The 22,614-nt window shown below is 42.1% G+C and overlaps 1 protein-coding gene across 1 annotated transcript in view; it reads left to right on the plus strand.

Annotated features, from left to right (window-relative positions):
- Positions 1 to 300: 300 nt before the first annotated feature.
- BMPR2 (bone morphogenetic protein receptor type 2) overlaps positions 301 to 22,614 on the plus strand; it is a 104,513-nt gene continuing 82,199 nt past the window's right edge. The window contains exon 1 of the mRNA XM_079782310.1: positions 301 to 1,532. Coding sequence (XP_079638436.1) covers positions 1,457 to 1,532 — 76 coding nt within the window. The 5' untranslated portion in view covers positions 301 to 1,456. The remainder of the gene's footprint in view (positions 1,533 to 22,614) is intronic.

The raw sequence follows: 22,614 nt of genomic DNA on the forward strand, positions 1-22,614 counted from the left end.
GGAAGGAATGTGTGTATGAAGCACAAGAGCCATTTCTGCCCGTATCGCCGGCCGCCGGCCCCACCCGGCCCTCGCCGGTGCGGGCGAGACACCCGCGGAGGCCGCCTAGTCGGCCCGGCAGCCCCGGAGCGAGGGGCGGGGTCGGGCGGGGCCGCGCGCGCAGGCGCAGTGCGGGCCCCCTCGCGCCGCCGCCGCCGTCGCCGCCGCTGCCTCCCGCGCGGCACCGCAGGCCCGAGACGGACAAGGTCGGCGAGAGCCGGAGACGGAGGAGGCGGGGGCGGGGGCGGCGGCGGAGGCGGGGCGATCCCGGGTCGGGAGCGCCGCCGACTGGCAGCTGCGGCGACTCCCCCCTTTGTGTCTCCTCCGCTCGGAGCCGCTGGAAGCGCTTCCCGGAGGGGCGCTGCGTGTCTCGCCGCCTCGCCGGCCGCCTCCCCTCCCCAGCCGTCGACATCCGCTCTTCCGCCGCCCCCCGCCCCGGCCTCGGCCTCGACACCCCAGCTGCGCCCGGAGCCCAGAGCTGCGGGGCAACGAGGCGGCGGCGGCGGCGGCTGCCTCGGGGGTTGTGATTCGCTGGTCGCCGGAGCCATTGACGGGCGAAGAGGAGGCTTTCATGGAGGAATTTACCTCATGCGAGATGGAGCGGCGGCGATAAACGCAGAGCGCGGCGCGCCCGGGCGGGCCGGGAAGGGCAACCTGCCGGCACCTCCCCGCCGCCCGCGGTCTCGGGGGGCGCAGGGCCCGGCCTGCCGACCCCCCTGCCCCCGCTCCCCAGCGCCCCGCGGCCCTCCGGCCGGACCCCGCCAGGACTGTTCCGCGGAGGCTGTGGGCTTGTCCATGGAGCCAGACCCCCGCTTCCCCCCGGTGGAGAAGGAGGATTTGTTGTTCTGGAAACCGGAGTGAACGAAGCCCCGAAGCGAAACTCGGGACGGAACCCTGCCCTCCCGGAGCCGCGGGCGATGCGCCTCGGGCCGCCGGGCTTCGCCTTCGCCTTCGCCTTCGCCTTGGCCGCTGCCGGGGACTCACTAGCTCTGCTCCTCGGCTCCCCGGTCGGACCCCCGCTCCCCACCCCGCTGCGCCCCTGGATATGTTTTCTCCCAGACCCGGGTATTTTTTTGATATCGTGAAACTCCGAGGGAAATAATCGCGGGGGCTTGGCTTCTCGTCTCCCTGCGTCTCTCTCCCCCCCCCAACCCCCCACGGACATGCCTGGCGTTTGGGGGGCTGAGGCACCCCGTCCTAGGCGAAGGAACGCCCCCCGCCGCGAGGGAGAGAAATAAAACAGGGGATTCCTGCAGCGGAATGAGAGCTGTGCGGCGAGGTCCTCTGCTCGGCCATTTGTCCTTCCAGACTGCTCTGTGAGTGAGGCGGCCAGCCGCCCGGCCTGCGGCTGCGCCCGTGTTTACTTTCCGTTTTCCTCCGCTCCGCTCCGCTCCCCGGCTGCCCGGCCGACCCAGGGATGCCTTCCCCGCGGCTGCGGCCCCGGCGGGTGCCCTGGCTGCTGTGCACCGTCCTGCTGGTCAGCGCTGCGGCCGGTGAGTAGCCCGGCTGGCGCGTCGGGGCCACTGATCCTTGGGGGGGGGGGGTGGCGGGGGAGCGGGGTGCGGGGTGGGGGTGGGTGGGGGTGGGGGGCGCCCGCAGAGGCCGAGGCCTGCGCTCGCCCTTCCAGGCGTCCCCGGGTCGGTGGAGGGGGAGCCGCGACCACAGGGTACCTGCGCTCCTCTGCCGATCCCTCCGGGGGAATCACCTTTTCTGTTTCGTGTCGTTTTGAATCCCCACTCCTCCCCTCCCCCCCCCCCCCCATTTCCCACCCCCTCACACCTCCCACGGCGGGGAAAAGACATATTGGGTGTGGTTTTCTTGACATTTTTAGCCGTGAGGTAATGCAAGGATTAAAAATAATGTTTTAATCACCAGTGGATAGTGTCTATGAGGAGGTCTTTGGAAGCAGAGCTGTAGTTTTTGTGTTTTAATATAAAGAAGTGGATTTGGCTTACAGTAAAAAAAAAAAAAGGACATCAACTATGGAACACACACACGAACCTTATTTTTAGGTTTAGATTACTCTTTGGGAATCCATGTTCCTTCCATTATTCAAAAAATGTTACTGAATGAATTGAATACAATGTTGAGGAAGCCATGACGGTGAGATTCTTAATACATTGTATAATACTGTTAAGTATTGCTATCTTGAGTGTTACTTTATTCCGAAGTATTTTAGTAATCATATGTCCATCTTTCAGTCTGGGCCCTGGTATTTTATATGCTTTTGGAATTGCTGTTGGGTTTAAAAGGGTTTTTGATGTCTTTACATTTACTCATCTGGCATTTATTGGCTGTCTTGTCATTGAGACAACTTTGACCTCGCATCAGACTTCTAGGAGATTTGAGTCTGAAAGTTCTTTGTTATTTTGCCGAAGCTTAAAGAGAAATGGTAGTCATCCTTTCCTTAGGATATTTTCCTTTTAGTCCTCAGACACCTTAAAAAAAGCCTCATGTTGCTTTTGCAAGCAGTCTTTTGGTGATAGGTTTTTTTAAGAAAATTTCAGGAATTGTACATAAAATCCTTAAATTTGGTTTAGGGCGGCTAAATGGATTATGCCTTTAAAAATGAGTCAAGGACAACATGACAGTTTTCAATTGCTTTCTTATTTTTATAAGTGTACTTTTCATATTCAATAAATTTCTCATCGCCATGTTAGACAGGGGTTGCTTGCTTATTTCCTTTTAAAAAATTTGCATTGGGAAGATACTGAAAGAAAATTTGAAGTTTCCTTTTGTGCTGTTGATATTTTTTATTAATGTCTATTATGTTTATGACACACCTATATAGTTGTGTTAAAAATAATTGAAATTTCTGAATTGAATATATTTGGGAACTTACATTTTAATATTATTAGCCACTACAAGTTCTTTTGGGATAAAAAATGATTTTTTATTAGATTTCTTTATATTGTGTTAGCTATTTAAATTCTCTAGCCATAAGTCACGTGGTTGCTGTAAAATAGGTAGAGAGTAAAAGGCCTTAAGCTTAAGCAGTAATTCTAAGAGCAGAAATCTCAGAGCATAGACTTTTCAGTGTTCTTCATTATTTTTTACCTTTTTAGCATCTAGGTTCTCATTGATGGTTGATAGGTTTATTATTTTGTGATCAGAACTGATAAAATAAGAGAAAGAACATTGACTTAAAAATAAACTTAACTTCTATTTGGTAAATAAAATATTAGAATAATGTTCCTTATAAGGGATGGATTAAAAGAATCACTGCTTAAAAAGTGGTTTAGACTTCTTTTTTCTTTAGTATTACATACCAGCAGATGCCCACATTTGTGAAGCTGGATTTCAGAGCAACAACAACAATAATAGCAGGTAGTATTTATTAAGTGCTTGCTGTGTGCCAGCAACTATTCTAATAGCTTGACAGGTATTTTCTCATTTCATCCTCAATTCTATACTGCAGACTTAATTATTCTCTTTTTACAGAGAGGGTGAGTGAAGTACAGAGAATTTAAATAACTCACCACACAGTGAGTAAATTGTGGAGCCACGATTATAGCCTGGACTCTTACAACATTAATGATAACAACTTCTCACTCTAATTGGGAACATGAGATAGAGTAGTGCCTTCACCAGATCAGCCTTTGCAAAGAAGTAGAGACACTTGACATGATCTTTGTACTGCAGTGATTATGTATGCAAACGTCATGGTTCTAAATGTGTAAAAGTTTGCTTTGCTTAATATTGGAGTGGCTAGTGCAGTTTCATAAAATGAAGGGTGACTAAAGAGGGTCTGTGTAGATTTGGGGATATATAGATGCAGTGATGTAACCAAACAGGTACAAATAGTGCAGCTGAAAGGAAAAAATCCTGGAAGGCACACTGATACCACATTCATCTTTGGGAGTCATGGTTAAATCCTTTATTTATTTACTAGAGGCCTGGTGCATGAAATTTGTGCACGGGTAGGGTCCCTAGGCCTGGCTGGCAATCAGGGCCCATCTGTGGGGTGACCAGTGGGGTGATTCGGGCCCCCCTGCTGGCCTGGCACCACCCGCTCACTGGCCCCACCCCTGGCTGCAGCCACCAATCGCCTCTTTCTGCGGGGCAACTGGCAGGGTGATCTGGGGGCCCCTGCTTGCACCTGCCTTGACTGGCTGGGGCCTGCGGGATGGGGGCACCTCCTGCGTTGAGCGTCTGCTCCCTGGTGGTCAGTGTGCGTCATAGCGACTGGTTGTTCCGCCAGTCTTTCCGATTTGCATATTAGGCTTTTATTATATAGGATTTATTTATTTAAAATATTTTTATTTATTTCAGAGAGGAAGGAAGAGGGAGAGAGAAAGAGAGAAATATCAATGATGAGAGGGAATCATTGGTCCGATGCCTCCTGTATGCCCCCCCTGGGGATTGAGCCCACAACCCAGGCATATGTGCCCTTGATTGGAATTGAGCCTGAGACCCTTCAGTCTGCAGGCTGATGCTCTATCCACTGAGTCAAACCAGCCAGGGCAATCCTTTATTTATTTTGAATCCCTCTTTACCACTTATTCTATCTAGTCTTAGATTCCTTAATTCTAAACAATGGGTATGCAAAACATTAGAATTTATAAAAATATGATGTGCTTGTTTGGTTTATAAATGAATTCTTTATTTTAATAAAAAGATACAGTACAATACCATACTTATTTAAGGGTCAGCTTCTGTAAGAAAAAAAAGTTTTTTCTTTGAGGAAAAAAAGTTGTCAAGCTTTATTTAGGTGGTAATAGTTACAGATAACATATCTAACTCTATATCCTACCCCACCCAATGCAATCCCTGTGCAGGTTTAATTACCCTTTACTTCCAGTCTTAGTTCCTGTCCTTCTTGTTCTTGCTATTGTCAGGGCTTAGGAAACTTTCCTTTTACCCCTTTAGTTGGCTGGTTGAATAATTAAAATGATTTACAACACATTAACAGGAGAAAATAATATTTTAGTACATGTGCATGGTAAATTCACATAAGCATGAAAATTCTGAAGACAGGCAAATGAGGTATATATGGCATTCTTTTTTTAAAAATTGATTTCAGAGAGGAGGGAGAGGGGGAGAGGGATACAAACATCAGTGATGAGAGAGAATCACCGATTGGCTGCCTCCTGCATGTCCCCTTACTGGGGACTGAGTCTGCAACCTGGGCATGTGCCCTTGACCGGAATCGAACCTGGGACCCTTCAGTCCGCAGGTCCACACTCTATCCACTGAGCCAAACTGGCTAGGGCTATATGTCATTCTGAACTAAGGAGGGGGAAAGTAGGCAATTCATAAATGCTAAGGTTTCCTTCCTGAAGCAGTTTTTCTATCTGAATCTTTTTAGGCAGGCCATAAGGAGGTAACAAACTTAACAAACTCTTATTGAGTTTGTTGGGTTTTAATTGTCATGTCGAAATAATCAGTATGCTAGGGTGGCACATTTTGGGGAGACTCACTCCTGACTCCTACACCATCCTTGGTCACTTAGGAGGCCAGGAAGCCCATGGCATTTTTTTCCCCCCATGACATTTTGAGTGGCCTCATTGTTGCGATCCATGTATGGAAGGATCTCTAGGAACTCAGGGTCCTGCATCGCATCATAATTCTCTTCCTTCTTGACTGGCTCAGATGTGTCCATAGCTGAATTGACATCAATGTTAGCTGATTCTTCCTGCATTTGAAAGTATTCACTTGACTAGGTTTCAGTTTTAGATACATTTTTAAATGAACAAATACATTCTCAAAAAAGATTAACCTATTTAGTTAGTGTTCTTGAGCAGTTAATGAATATTGTTGAGGAACTGGAAATTTAGTAGTTTTTATTTTATTGTTTTTCAAGATGTGGGCACTATAACAGGATCACCTTTGCTTTTTTTTAAAAAAATATATTTTTATTGATTTCAGAGAGAAAGGGAGAGGGAGAGAGAGATTGAAACATCAATGCTGAGAGAGAATCATTGATCGGCTGCCTCTGCACGCCCCACATTAGGGATCAAGCCCACAGCCCTGGCATGTATCCTGACCAGGAATCGAACCGTGACCTCCTGGTTCATAGGTTGACGCTCAACCACTGAGCCATGCCAGCTAGGCACCTTTGCTTCTTAATAAAATGTGTATTCCTGGCCCCACAGCCTATGTACTGAATGGATCTCTCTGGGGCCTATGTATATTTTAAAAACTTAAACCCCAAAAGATTCTCACTCAGGCAAGTTTGAGAACCACCGCTCTATATAATTAATTAGTCTTATTTGGATTTTGAAATATTGTGATTCAGTCAGCTTTTGCTGAATAATAATTGGCAACCACAAAATCATAGTGGTATACAACAATAAGCATTTGTTCTGCTACACTTATCTCATTCTGGGGCCCAGGCTGGAGGGAAGGGTAACATCTCTCTGGGGAAACTTGTCTCATGGCAATGATAGTACAAGAGGATAAGCCCAGTCCCACTAGTCATTTCCAGACTCTGGTCCTATAGCATCTCATTGGTCAAGCCCAAAGACAAGGAGTAGCAAAGTACACTTTGTCTATAATGAGGCAGTGGTATTATATGGATGTATGATACTATTGTGGGGGAATGAGGAAATGGGACCTTTGATCTACCACATATGATCAGGAATATGGTCCAGAAGGGGAACTTCTCTTTACCATTTGAACAGAGTCAAACTCTTAATTAGGCCTTTGCATAAAAAATTATATCAACTTGGGTCTCTACAAAGCTATACATGCTTGTGGGATGTTGTGCTGGTAGTGATATTAGTGTTGGTTGTATGAAACATGGGGAGAGAGATACTTATTCCACACCTTTACTAAAAGTGAACCTTCTCATCAGTGAAAGGGAAGAATTTGTATTTTTCTCTAATGAATAAATTCTAGCTACAAATAAAAGATACAGAGTGAAGTCAGTGTAAATTGGTTAATTTTCTAATTGGCCAAACCACTTATTTTGGCACTTACTCATATATTGCCTTGCCATTGAATATCAGTTTTATGTATTTGCCCTGTCCTCCTAACTGATATTTGCTTCTAGGGGACAGGGTTCATATTTTAGACTAGAGGCCTGGTGCATGAATTTGTGCATGGGTGTGGTCTCTTGGGGTAGCCTGCGGGGATCGGGCCCCAGTTCGCACCCCTAGGCTCACAGCCCCAGCTTGTGCCCCCAGCCTTGCAGCTCTGCAGCCCTGCCTGGTACCCTGCCATGGCCTGGCGCTGCCCCCTCACCTGCTCCACCATCCCGCCTGCAGGGCGACCAATTGGGGTTGTGTCCGCCCCTCCCCCCCGCCTGGCTCCTTCAGTGTCTGGGAGCTGGGCGCCAGCCCCGTCCCCTGCCGCCGCAGCTGGTCGGCGGCAGGGTGATCAGTGGGGCATTCAGGCCCCAGCTTGTACCCACCTTGGCCTGGCGCCGCCCACTTACCTGCTCCATCATCCTGCCGCGGTCCCGCTCTTGTCAGGGCCCATCAGGGCCAGCAGCGCCTCCACTGCGACCCGCTGCCAGTGCTGCGCCACTGATACCTGCCATGTTCCATGCCGCTTCCTGGTGGTCAGCGCACGTCATAGTGAGCAGTTGAACTCCTCGTGGTCAAACTTCCGGATGAATGACCGCCCGAGGGGACAATTTGCATATTAGACTTTTTTAAAAAAATATATTTTATTGATTTTTTACAGAGAGGAAGGGAGAGGAATAGAGAGTTAGAAACATAGATGGGAGAGAAACATCGATCAACCGCCTCCTGCACACCCCCTACTGGGGATGTGCCCGCAACCAAGGTACATGCCCTTGACTGGAATCGAACCTGGGACCTTTCAGTCCGCAGGCCAACGCTCTATCCACTGAGCCAAACCGGTTTCGGCGTGCATATTAGATTTATTATATAGGATTGGTTTGTAATCTATCATCTTGCTATGCACATAGATGTTTAAAAAATACTAAATGAAGCCTGGCTGGAGTGGCTCAGTGGTTGAGTGTCAGCCTATGAACCAGGAGGTCAAGGTTTGATTCCTCGTCTGGACACATGCCTGGGTTGCAGGCTTGGTTCCCAATGTGGGACATGCAGGAGGGAGCTGATCAATGATTATCTCTCATCATTGATATTTCTCTCCTTTTCCTCTCTGAAATCAGTAAACATATATTAAAAATTACTAAATGAATAAATAATAAAAAAGGAATTCTAAGATTGCCCATTTACTCAAATAATGGATTAGTAATTCTTTCTTTGTTCCTTCAACTGTAAGGTAGTTTAAGTGGAGTAGTAGGAAGACCATTGTCTTGAGTTAATGAGACCTGGATTCTATGTGATTCTACGCAAATAGCTTACTTAATACAGTTTTCTCAATTGTAATATAATGGGGTTGGAATAGATTGTTTGAAATGCAGATTCTTGCACCAGTCCATACCCACTTAATCTGAATATATGGACAGTGAGTTTTAGAATCTACATTTTAAAACAAACATTTCCCAAGTAAATTTTATGTACTCTAAAATTTGAGAACTATTATATCTAAGATTCCTTTTAATTGTCAGGTTTTACTTTATTTTATTTTTTACTTTTTGTGCTAATTATAACCTATTCTGGATCTTTTATTCAGTCAACATTTGTATCAAATATTTCTTATTTTATGCTTTAGGCAATTAGCATGTAATTCAGCGTTTTTGTTTTTTTAAATAAAATTTTTATTGATTTTTTTAGAGAAAGGAAGGGAGAGGGAGAGAGAAACATCAATGTGTGAGAGCAAAACATCCAATGACTGCCTCCTCTATGTTCCCCAGGGGGGGATCAAGGGCAAAACCCGGCATGTGCCCTGACTGGGAATCCAACCTTTCATTTCAGTGCACTGGTCAACACCCAACCAACTGAGCCACACGGGCTGGGGCTCTTGCAGGAAATCTTTTAATGAACTTTTTAATGTATTAAAGCTAATGTTTTAGAACATATCTATATTTAAATCCTCATCCTCCCCTCCCCTCCTCCTTCCACCTTATCTCCTCTCCTCTTCTCTTTTCACATTCACCAGCAATCTTATAGCAAAAACTTTTGGCTCCACCTTCAAAATATATTTAGAGTCTACCTCTTCCTTATCACCTTCACTGCTTACACATAGTCTAAAATCCATCATCTTCCTGTCACTTGTTATTTTTTCAGTAGTCTCTGTTTTCTCTACAATCTTTGCTTTATTACAGTTGCTTTTTTTTCCTTTCTTTTTTTTATTTTTAATCCTCACTGGAGGATATGCTCTCATTGATTCTTAGAGAAGGATGAAGAGGGAGAAAGAACTAGGGAAACATCGATGTAAAAGAGAAACTTTGATTGGTTGCCTCCCATACACACCGGGACTTGAGGTTGAACTCGCAATCTAGGTATGTGTCCTGACCTGAATTGAACCGCAACCTTTTGTTGCACCAGAAGATGCTCCAACCTACTGAGCCACCTGGCCAAGGCTACAGTTGCTCTTCAATATATATTCTGAGTCATCCTTTTCAACCATAACAGATCATGACATTTCTCTGCTTAAAACTCTCCAGTGTTTCCCCATCTCACTCAGAATAAAAGTCATAATCACTAAAAATATTCTACACAAGCAGGCCCCTACTACTTTTTCTTTTTCTAAGGAGGAGAAATTAATATATTTTAAAAAATGTAACTATGAAAAAGTAGGAACAGTATTATAAATGAAGAGTTTTCTGAGTTTATAGAATCTGTTATTCTTCACACCTCAGTTTCCACCCAGTTTTTGTGGGTACAATTTTCATATACAACATTTGTAAAGGAATTTGAAACCTCTGAGGTTTCAAATTCATGACAAGCCCTTTTGGTTTGTCATGTCATAGGCAGTTCTCTTGGGACATGGGCCTGTCTGAGTCCAGGTTCTTCTCTAAGGCACAGCGAATGTCCTGTTGCATCTTGGCAGTGGCTCCTACTACTGTTAACCACATCTGCTGATTTCTGTCTTACTAAACTTTTATTGTGCTTTTAACTTTACAAGAATTACAAATTCAGAAAATTAAATGTATTTGAATAGGTTAGATTTAAGATACTTTATATAATTTGATAGTGGCTACAATTAGTGAGTAAATCTACCTATTGGGAGATAACATGAACATTTCTTAAGCCTTTGATATAGGGTGGGGCAAAAGTAGGTTTACAGTTGTGAGTATGGGGAAGTTTATTCTTATATTATTATTTATTAACTAGAGGCCCGGAGCACGAAATTCGTGCACGGAGGGGGGTTGTCCCTCAGCCCAGGCTGTACCCTCTCCAATATGGGACCCCTCAAGGGATGTCCGACTGCCCGTTTAGGCCTAAACGGGCAGTCGGACATCCCTTTCACAATCCAGGACTGCTGGCTCCCAACTGCTTGCCTGCCTTGCCTTCCTGATTGCCCCTAACCGCTTCTGCCTGCCAGCCTGATCACCCCCTAACCACTCTGCTGCCAGCCTGTTTGCCCCCAACTTCCTTCCTCTGCCGGCCTGGTTACCCCTAACTGCCCTCTCCTGCAGGGTTGATCACCTCCAACTGCCCTCCCTTGCAGGCCTGGTCCTTCTCAGCTGCCCTCCCTTGCAGGCTGGGTGCCTCCCAACTGCCCTCTCCTGCTGGCCATCTTGTGGTGGCCATCTTGTGTCCACATGGGGGCAGGATCTTTGACCACATGGGGGCAGCTATATTGTGTGTTGCAGTGATGATCAATCTGCATATTACTCTTTTATTAGATAGGATAGAGGCCTGGTACAGGGGTGGGGGCCAGCTGGTTTGCCCTGAAGAGTGTCCCGGATCAGGTGGGGGTTCCCTTGGAGCGTGGGGCGGCCTGATCGAGGGGCCTGTGGTGGTTTGCAGGCCGGCCACACCCCCTGGCAACGCAAGCGGAGGCCCTGGTATCTGGAACTTATTTTCCTTCTACAATTGAAACTTTGTAGCCTGGAGCGGAGCCAAGCCTGGGGTTCCCTCCGAGGCCGGCAGCCATTTGTGTTGGGGTTATAATTGAAACTTTGTTGCCTTAAGCGGGTGGGCCCCGCCAGGGTGTGCAGAAAGCTTTGCTTCCCCTGTTGCTGGCGGCAACCCTGGCCTGCTCTCTCAAGCTCCATTCTGCCGCCATTTGTTTGAATTTGTTTACCTTTTATAATTGAAACTTTGTAGCTTGAGTGGAGGCTTAGGCCTGGCCTAAGGTTACCTAGGAAACCTTGCTCTCTGTGGCTGTAGCCATCTTGGTTAGGGTTAATTTGCATGCTTTCTCTGATTGGATGGTGGGCGTGGCTTGTGGGTGTGGCTTGTGTGTGTCGGAGGTATGGTCAATTTGCATATTTGTCTATTATTAGGTAGGATTACTAGAGGCCTGGTGCACAAAATTCGTGCATGGGGGGTCCCCCCTCAGCACTGCCTGTACCCTCTCCAATCCAGGACTGCTGGCTCCTAACTGCTCACCTGCCTGATCACCCCTAACCATTCTGCCTGCCTGCCTGGTGTCCCTAACTGCTCCCCTGCCTGCCTGATCGCCCCTAACCGCCTCTGCCTGCTGGCCTGATTGCCCCTAACTTCTCCCCTGCCAGCCTGGTTGCCCCCTAACTGCCCTCCCCTGCTGGCCTGATCACCCCTAACTGCCTCTGCCTCGGCCCGTGCCACCGTGGCTTTGTCCGGAAGATGTCCAGTCTAATTAGCATATTACCCTTTTATTAGTATAGATCAGTGATAGGCAACCTTTTGAGCTTGGTGTGTCAGACTTCGCCAAAAAACTGAGCATAACTCGGGTAGTGTGTCACTTTGAGGAAAAAACATTATTTCGCAAATGTTTCATCCTCAGGAGCAGCAAATGTTTCATCCTCGGCATGCGGCCACTGGCGGCCGCGTGTCATCAGAAATGGCTACGCGTGTCAGTGCTGACACGCGGGTCATAGGTTTGCCATCACTGGTATAGATTATATATTCCATATGTAAACCTACTTTTGCCCCACCCTGTATATCCGTAAGTGCTTACTCTGTTATCTCATTAACCTCTAAACAGACTGATTAGAAATATCATTTTACCTTATTTTAGAGAGGAGTAAACTGAGTAAAAGGGAGGCTTGGAATTCAGGCTTAGGCCTCTATAACTTGAAAGCAGAGCATTAATATAATATATACAGTGTTAGCCTGAAGGTATAAAATACTTGGAATATTTTAGGCATCTGAAAATCTTATTGACATTTTAATCATTCAGCATTACTTGCCCAGACTGAACTCTGCCTCAGTTATGGTTTATTTGGCTGTAAATGACAACAGATGTTTTAGGTTTTGTGTGCACTATTCAAATGTTGATGGATAATAAAAATTTCACTAAAGATTCAAAGCTTCAGTTTTGGGAAGAAGCATCAGTTAGATGAGAAGAGTGATGATGACATATTTAGTTGAGGATAAGTGTTTAATGTTTCCATCTGTTGTTAGTGATTAGAATCCCTAGGGGCCTTTTTAGTGTTAAGAGTAAATTTTTATATTTAGTTACTACACAAAGGGCCATATTGTGGTGACAAGAAAGGCAGAATGAAAAACAGCCAAATGATATCAAGAGATGAAATTATTCATGTTACTTACTGAAACAAAGTTTTTTTGTGGGAGATAATTTTTCTGCGATATTTAATTATTTTCCCCTTTTTCCAATGTGTTAATAAGCTAGATGAAATGTCATGAAAAATGTTGACCTATAAATTCATTTAGCCTTTAGCACTAACTTTTTCCATTTATTCAGCTCTTCTCTAGTAATGATTGTTTTATCCATTTATTTAGGTTTATCAGATATTCAGTTTTACTGATCCTTGCTGCTAAGAGCAAAATAGTAGTCTTAGATTTGTACTAAGTCAGTTTAGATTTGTACACTAAATAGCTAATAGGCTTTATATTTCACATCACCCTGTTAATGAAAATTAATTAAATTCATTAACTGAAAATAGATTAAATTCTAGTTATTTGCAAGTAAAAGCCAGTGTGTTAAGGCATGGTTTATGGAAGTTTATTAATTGCATGGGCTAGGTTATTCTAAAATAGCAGTTGTTATTTTCCTTATTCTTTTTAAAAAAAATATTTTATTGATTTTTTACAGAGAGGAAGGGAGAGGGAGAGTTAGAAACATCGATTTGAGAGAAACATCCATCAGCTGCCTCCTGCACATGCCCCACTGGGGATGCGCCCACAACCAAGGTACATGCCCTTGACCGGAATCGAACCTGGGACCCTTGAGTCCGCAGGCCGACGCTCTATCCACTGAGCAAAACCGGTTTCGGCTAAGACGACTTTTTTTTTTTTTTTTTTGAGGGCCCGGTGCATGAATTCATGCATGGGTGGGGTCCGGCCAGCCTGGCCAAGGGGAGGAGACATGGGCGGTTGGCTGGCCTGCCTGCTGGTTGAACTCCTGGTCGAGGGGACAATTTGCATATTAGCCTTTTATTATATAGGATATACACTGAGTGGCCAGATTATTATGCGTTCCGAGATCATAATAATCTGGCCACTCAGTGTAATTTTTTCTTACATTGTCTGTTGCTCTCCTGTCCCAGCTTGGTCTAGCCTTGTTGCCCTTGCCTTTGATCTCTGTATTGGTGTAGACTCCAAAGAAGCATACCATTCCTTGACTATGTAACCTCTTGTAGGTTTTTTAATTCGGACATTTTAAACAGTAGCTTTGATATTGGAAAGTTGTGGGGCTATTACTGAAAGCAAAGAATTACTAGGTGTACCGGTTAATAATGGCAGATTTTGTAATCAAAGAAAACATGATAATTTCAAGAGAAACATCAAAAGTGCTTTATTTAAAGTAATGTCCATTGCTAGCTATACATTTTCCCCATCTTTCAGGTAATTTGTGGATACCGTCCCAATAGAACTTTTCTTGTTTTGAGGCAAACCATTCAGAGACCCAATTTTCCACTTCTTCGTATGTTTTGAAGTGCTGCTCAGAAAGTGCGTGTGCCATCGATCAGAACAAGTGGTAATCTTGCCAAAACCGGTTTGGCTCAGTGGATAGAGCGTCGGCCTGCAGACTCAAGGGTCCCAGGTTCGATTCCGGTCAAGGGCATGTACCTTGGTTGCGGGCACATCCCCAGTGGGGAGTGTGCAGGAGGCAGCTGATCGATGTTTCTCTCTCATCGATGTTTCTAACTCTCTATCCCTCTCTCTTCCTCTCTGTAAAAAATCAATAAAATATATATTTAAAAAAAAAAAAAAAAAAAAGAACAAGTGGTAATCTGAAGGAGCAAGGTCTGGTGAATACAGCGGGTGGGTTAAGACTTCCCAGGCAAGATCTTTTAACGTGTTTTTAACTGGTTTTGAAGTGTGTGATGGTGCGTTATCATGAAGCAAAATTACGTTACCATGTCTTCTGGAACATTCTGGTCGTTTCACGATCAAAGCATGGTTCAAATCGATTATTTGTTGTTGGTAGCAATCAGTATTAATGGTTGCACCTGGTTTTAGAAGCTCATAGTATACCACACCTTCCTGATCCCACCAAACGCAGAGCATTGTCTTCTTTCCGAAGCGATTTGGCCTTGCAGTCAATGTTGATGGCTGACCTGGATCAACCCATGATTTTGTGCATTTGGGATTCTCAAAATAAATCCACTTTTCATCCCCAGTCACAATTCAATGCAAAAAAGACTTTCGTGCCATTGAAGCAACATTTTACTGATGACTTTTCGGTTTTCCATTTGTCTTTTGTTCAGTTGATGTGGTACCCATTTTCCTTCCTTTAAAATCTTTCCCATTTCTTGTAAAAGATCGGAAATTGTTTGCTGAGCAACGTTTAATCTTTCTGCAAGTTGTTTTTGAGTTTGACACACATCTTCATCCAATAATGCTTGTAATTGTTGGTCTTCAAACTTTTTCAGTTGACCTGGACATTCTTTGTCTTTCACATAGAAATCATTACTTTTAAAGCGTTTAAACCAGTGTTCGCAAGTATCTTGAGATGGACCATGTTCACCATAAGCTTCCCGAAGTATCCAATAACTTTTTCTTCAAAATAAAGTAATGAATTAAAACTTCTCGCAAATGCTCTTTTTTTGGCATGAAATTTGACATTTTTAAGCTTAAAAATATGTGTGATGTTAACACCTTCAGCAAATTTGACATGAAGTTTTGAAGCTTGCCATCAATACAACAAAATAGCATACATATCAAATTGCATATATATCAACATATATATATAACTCCATCTATTGAAAAAAATCCACATTATTAACTGGTACACCTAGTATATTCAAAAGAGAACTCTGAACAGTTAAGTAAATGGCAATATCAGAAGGAAGTTTATACAGTCAGCAGTACTACAATTACTTGAGGTTGCATTTTTCATCCTGTTACTTGGGTGAGCTGATTCTTGAAATCTTTTCAGCTCATTTTACTTATATAGGTCACTAATTAGAGAATTTGTTGTCTAGAAGGTGACATCTAATTAAGGTGTTTGGAAAGATTCCTGTGAGACTCAACTGAGTCATGTCCTCAATAATTATCTTGAGAATTATGTTGGAGTAGCATTAAATTTTTGTAGCTAATGAATATTTCATTACTGTTTAAAGGAACCTGTTCATAAAAAATTTATCAAAAATAAGACATTAATAAAATAATACTTGAATACAGAGAACTATATTAAATGCTATTGCAAGTAACAAAATGAAATAGCTATTGTTTAATAACAGTAACATCCTCTTTATGAATGCCTCCTGTATATCAATCATAATACAGGGTATTTTTACATATACTCTTTTCTAATCAGAGTAGCTGAAAGATAGTTATGCTAAGTTTTTAAACTTTATTTCATGTGATCCTTACATCAGCTTTGCTGAAATAGATATTATTTGTTTTCTTTGATAAGGAAACTGAGGTTCACAGAGGTTAAATAAATCACCCAAAGCCATATACTTAGAAAGTGGCAGGACTGAAATTCAAGCCAACGTCTTCTTGATTTCTGAAAGTCTCTACTCTTTACCATATTTTCTCTCAAGACTGTTTTGTGTTATCAGAGAGAATCGATTGCATTGAGATGCCTTTCAAATTTGAAATTCTGTGAATTGTTCTCTGTAAAGTAATAAAGTTAGGATAAATTAATAACTTTACATCAGTGTGTAATAAGAATATTTGATTCATTAACAGAGACTTGATCACTTCTGTTTTCATGTGATATACATTGAATATGAATACCCCAACTGTGTTAGGGGGTGAAGAAGTATGAATCATGGTGCCAATATTTGACAAACTTACCCTGTTACAGGTGTATGCTCAATTGCTGACAGAATCAAAAATGCAAATTTGAAATAAGATATACAGAATGCATATAGGCAGTAATAAAAAAAGAAGTAATAATTTGGGCAATGGTAAGTCATTGTGGCTGTACAGCTCACAGTTCTCCTGAGGGTGGGCTAAGGGAACTATCCTGATTATGGAGATACTTTTTAGAAGAGCAGTCAGGTGGCCAAGGCATGGTGACCTAATGTGTGGTAAATGTAGGTGTGAGCTGACCCTAAGGAGCAGGGACAGAGGCTGAGAGGCCTAGTCCAGTGGGCCTGACTGTATAAAAACTGAGGAGGGGAAAATTCAGCAACCTGAGTAAATCCTCTGTCATTCTACTGAGCCCTGGATGAGCTGAGGGTGGTGGTAAAGGATGAGGTTATTTGGTGTGTATACTAGTATATTGTGCCTTATTTAAGATTGGCTCAGTTGCTGTGCTCGGCTCTGAAGACTCGAGATCTGCCTAATGCGTATCATCCTTTGTGTGGTAAGGTTTGTGAGGGGAGTATAGATGGTTAAGGAGGTAACAATAAAAGTAGTGGTCCTGAACAGGGTATGCATGTAAGAACTTGCTGATACTGTTTAGAGTTGTAATTACCAGCTGTGTTTCTCTCACTACTTTTATTCTTGATAATTGGAGTTTTAGGGATATCTTGCTACATCTACTTGTTTGACCCCAGAATTTAAATCAGATAAGAAAGAGGAAACACTTGAAGTGAAAAACAAATAATAAAAGATAAAGGTATCATAAAGAGATGTAGGAAAAGAAGTTCCATTTTAATTATTAGGTGATGTATTTTATGATATACATATATATTAAATGGTTCATCAGAGATATTGTATGCTTGAATTTTTTGGGTTTTACAGATACAGCAACAATATATTTCCTTGAGGTGAGTTCCTTACAGTTTTCTTGAGCACAAAACTTTTATTGATATCTTAAATCTTTAGTATACTAAGGGTGAGAACAGGTTAATAAGTAACTTTCCCCCTAAAAAGTACCATGTTTCACTAAACTTGAAAACTTTTAAAAAAAAAAAGTATTTTATTGATTTTTTTACAGAGAGAATAGGAGAGGGATAGAGAGTTAGAAACATCAATGAGAGAGAAGCATTGATCAGCTGCCTCCTGCACACTCCCCACTGGGTATGTGCCCTCAACCAAGGTACATGCCCTTAACCGGAATCGAACCTGGGACCCTTCAGTCCGCAGGCCGATGCTCTATCCACTGAGCCAAATCGGCTAGGGCTTGAAAACGTTTTTTAAAAAGATTTTTAAATTCATTTTTAGACAGAGAGGAAAGGAGAGGGAGAGAGAGGAACATTAATCTGAAAGTGAAACATAGATCGGCTGCCTCCTGCACATTCCCCTACCAGGAATCCAGCTGAAATCCAGGCATGTGTCCTGACTAGGAATCAAACTGGCAACCTTTTGGTGTGTGGGGCAACACCCAACTAACTGAGCCACAGACACATCATAAGTAAAATTCCAAGAGCAAAAGACAAAGAGAGATATTAAAAGCAGCAAGAGAAAAACAGTTAGTTACCTACAAGGGAGCACCCATAGGATTATCAGCTGATTTCTGAACAGAAACTATGCAGGCCAGAAGGGAGTGGCAAGAAATATTCAAAGTGATGAATAGCAAGAACCTACAACCAAGATTACTCTACCCAGCAAAGTTATCATTCAGAATTGAAGGTCAGCTAAAGAGCTTCACAGATAAGAAAAAGCTAAAGGAGTTCATCACTGCCAAACTAGTATTATATGAAATGCTGAAAGGTATTCTTTAAGAAGAGGAAGAAGAAGAAAAAGGTAAAGATAAAAATTATGAACAACAAATACATATCTATCAACAATTGAATCTAAAAATCAAGTGAATAAAAAAATCTGATGAACAGAATAAACTGGTGAATATAATAGAACCAGGGGCATAGAAAGGGAGTGGATTGACAATTCTCCAGGGGAAAGGAGTGTGGGGGGTGCGGGAAGAGACTGGACAAAAGTCGTACACCTATGGATGAGGACAGGGGGTGGGGTAAGGGCAGAGGGTTGGGTGGGAACCGGGTGGAGGGGAGATATGGGGGAAAAAAAGAGGAATAATTGTAATAATCTGAACAATAAAGATTTATTTAAAACAAAGAGGAAAAAAAATACGTTTGGAGACTTCATAAAATTAAGGAGAAAGGCAAGTTTGTAATACTCCTGAATTGAACTAAAGATAAAATATCTGCTGATTTTTTAATATTCTTGTGGTTTTCTTATTTCTTCTGGAATATGAACACTGGTTAGTAGTTTTGTCAGGAGATTGAGCAAAAACAGGCAGGAAACCTTACATTCTCTACTGTATGCAGCTTTTACATGTTGTATTTATAAAGATTAGTGTTAGGTTAAGAGATTATCAAAGTATCTTGTAGCTATTAACAAAGTATTTGGATCCCTGCCTCCAATGGCACTTACTTACTTGTTGAGAAGACAGAGCATAAATAACTAGTAAATATATAAAAGTACCAGATAATAGAGATTATGATAAATGCCATAGGGCTATGTTAGATGGTAATTGGGCAAGGCCACTTTAGTTAAGGTGTCAGTGAGCCTTCCTGACGAGGTGTTATCTAAATAATTAAAATGTGCCAAATATGTGAATAATTACAGGAAGAACATTCCAGGTAGAGGAACAAAAAGTGCAAAGGTTGGGAGGTAGGAAAGAGCTTTGTATTTTATGGGATAAGAAAAGTGACTGGTGTGGCTAGAGTAATGTTGAGTGGAGAGAGGGTCATGGCAAGGGGGTTAGGCAAGCAGGAGCCAAATCCTGTGGGGTCTCTTAGGCCACGGTAGAAAGATGAAGAATTTGAACTTCATTCTCAGAAAATGGGAAATGCTGTTGAAAGATTTTAAGCAGGGTAACTTCATGTTCTAATTTTCATTTTTCAAAGTTAGATTTGGCTTGTAGGAGGAAAAGGATTAGAAAGGAGCTACTGATATAGGACAAACAGGAAGACTGGTAGGCAGTTTAATAGTCAAGATGGACAAGGGTGGTGGCAGGTTGGAGTTTTCCCCTGGTACCGTCAAGTAACATTTTGGTATCATTACTCTCCTACTTCTGTGATACACTGTTTTTTGTTTTGTTTTGTTTTTAATATATTTTTATTGATTTCAGAGAGGAAGGGAGAGGGAGAGAAAGGTAGAAACATCAATGATGAGAGAGAATCATCGATTGGCTGCCTCCTGCACGCCACACACTGGGGATTGAGCCCACAACCCGGGCATGTGCCCTTGGCCAGAATAAAACCGGGACTCTCAGTCCACAGGCCGATGCTCTACCCACCAAGCAAAACTAGCCAGGGCTGTGATATACTGTTTTTAAATAGGAAGAACTATTTCTAGATTTAGGACACACACACACACACACACACACACACACACACACACACATACACATCTATGGATTAGTTTTGAAAACCTATTTTCTTCAATGCTTGTGTTATTTCAAGTTTTCAGTATAACTATAAATATGTATTAGTTTTATCTGTACTTTCTTATTTATTTAGAAAAGTGTAAACATGGAAAATATTTTGCCTCAAGGAATAATTCAAAGTATAGGCTTAGAGTCCATCTCCCTGGACTCCCTTTATGATGCAGAAAATACAGACTACAAAAATAATTTCTAGTCATACTGTCCTTTGTAAATGAGGACTTTCCTGTTTGTCCTGTTCTCAAACTGCTTATTATTGCAATGTTTGAAGACTTGGGTCACGTCTCATTTGTATTCTCATTTAAAGCACATGTAATCTCCCCCCCACCCCCCCCCCCCAGGTAGGCATGTATGCATTATATCATTTTGAGATTTTTGTTGTTTTTTGTTGATAGTCTTCTTTCCCCCTCATTTCATAAGGAAGTGTTCATTCATATATCCCTAGTAGTGTTTGATCAGTGCAACTTTTTCTCATCCTTAATTACCTTCAAATAATATTGGAAACTGCTGGTTTTCATACTTGGACTCTAGAATAAAGTTGACACAACTGCAGTCTTTAATTATAAAAATTCTTCTTACTAGACTTTAAATTATGGGCAATAACAGAGTTTTACTACTAGTAAAGGTCTCTTATAGTAAATGAAAGCCTTTATAAGGCAACAGAATAATGGGAGCAAGAATTAGGGTGCAATTTAAATGAAATAAAGGTCTTATGGTGAACAGCCTAAAGATCTCATATAGCTGGCAGATCATTTGTATTACAGTTTTCTGATGCCTCAGCAGCAAAAGTTTACCATTTTAATTGTAGATTTCTGAATATTCACAAGAGAATATAGTTTTCTTCTATTATTTAAAAACCAGAAGATGTACAGAGAGTATAAATTTAAAGATAGGTTTTCCATCAGTTTTCCTTTTTAGCCTCTCAGAAAAAGTTTTTCTAGCCTATAATACCCCAATATATTAAGGTTCTTAATTGTTTTCTCTAAAGGAGCTTTTCATAGCCTTTTAAAAAATATCTTGAATTAAGAGAATTCTTAATTCTTTTTGTTAGTTGTTTACAATTAGTACCTCTCGGGGGGGGGCAGCATTATTGTTCATTTCCCAGACCTTTAATTTAAAAAATTTTTTTTATTGATTTCAGAGAGGAAGGGAGGGGGGGGGGGGAGAGAGAGAGAGAGAGAGAGAGAGAGAGAGAGAGAGAGAGAGAGAGAGAAACATCAATGATGAGAGAGAATCATTGATTAGCCCGCAACCTGGGCATGTGCCCTGACCGGGAATTGAACTGTGACCTCCTGGTTCGTAGGTCGATGTTTCAGACTCCCAGACCTTTAATTTAGAAAGATAAAGGTTATTTTATATATGAAAGTCTCATAAAGAAAAACAGTTAAGCCCAGACAAATTGAAGATTAGCTTTTAAGAGCCAAATTCTATCCATATCTGACTTTTTAAAGTATAGGGCAAGTGCATAAATCCTAAATACATATATAGTATGATGAACATATCATTTAGCCCTCCTCCTGGGGATGAGGGCAATGCTTTGTGATTGTGCTGAAGTTTTACTGAAAAAACTAACTGGGCAGACTCGATCGGCTCTTTGATGTCTTTGAGGGTATGAAGTAAACCCTGAAGGTTAGTAAGTAATATCAGATATAACCAAGTTCTAATACCTTCAATATTCCTAGAAATCCATCCTTGGGAAACTTAAGAGATACATGAAAGAGTAAGAGTGAAGAAAACACCTATGTAGGCTGTTGTTATTTTAACACTGGCAACATTTTCACATTTTATAACAGGTGTAAAATCTGTCAATTTTGCCAGTAAATGAAGCTTATAATTTTCTCTGCTTATATTTTCTGTTTTTACTTTAGTCAGACAACTTTCCCCTAATTCTCAGTTTTAAAAAAGACCAGGCTCCAAGGTGCAGTAGTTCTTTCCAATCTCAAAATGACATTTCATCATGCTTTACTATACGATTAATACCTCGATGGAGAATCCAATACAAAATGCCATACTCTTTCCATATTCTAAACAAAAAGGTTTTCAGCTATAATCATTTGTGATATCTCTGCTATTTTGGCTCTCTTTTGCAACTTGCTATTTGTCCATCTAAACTTCTATGTTCAGTGAAAGTTATTGCACTTCCATTTGCCACCAAGCTAGTCCTTTATATTTTGTTTATAGTTTCCATAATCCATAACTGCTGCAGAGTTTGAACTGTTGCGTGAAAGTATTTATTTAATATCCTGTACCCTCAACAGTCATACTCCCCCATATGCTCTTATTCTACTTTATCCTCTCAGGAAATAATTCCTTGGCTAGTCTGCTGATGTGGAGCCTTTCTGTACCAAGCCTCACTGCACTGGTGGAGAGGACTGTACTTCTAGGTCTAGCTATTAGTGTTATTGTCGGGAACAACACTAAAAATACTTGTTATTTTGTGATTATTTTAGCTTAAAATAAGTTGCAGGAATAATAGAATTTCTGCATATATGGGGAACAATTCCTAGCTTCCCAAATGTTAATTTTTACTATCTTTGTCTTATCGTTTTCTTTATATGTTCATATTGTCTTTTTTTTCTTTAAAGTACTTGCTCCTAGGGGACAGATATATATATTTGCTTTCAGAGACAGGAAGGGAGAGGTAGAAAGAGAGGGAGAGGAACATTAATCAGCTCCACCCCTGCATGACCCCTATTGGGTATGAATCTCAAAACCCTTGCATGTGCCTTGACCAGAATCGATCCAGTGGCCTCTTAGTGCAAGGGGTGATGCTCGACTGAGCCACATCAGCCAGGGCTGTTTTCTTGAATTTGAATGAAGTGATTTTGTGATTTCAAGGGAATCAGCTGATAGAATTTATTACCAGTAATAAAATTTGAGCTTTCAAAGTAAAAA

This window comes from Cnephaeus nilssonii (assembly GCF_951640355.1).
Source record: "Cnephaeus nilssonii genome assembly, chromosome: 10".
Lineage (NCBI taxonomy): Eukaryota > Metazoa > Chordata > Mammalia > Chiroptera > Vespertilionidae > Cnephaeus > Cnephaeus nilssonii.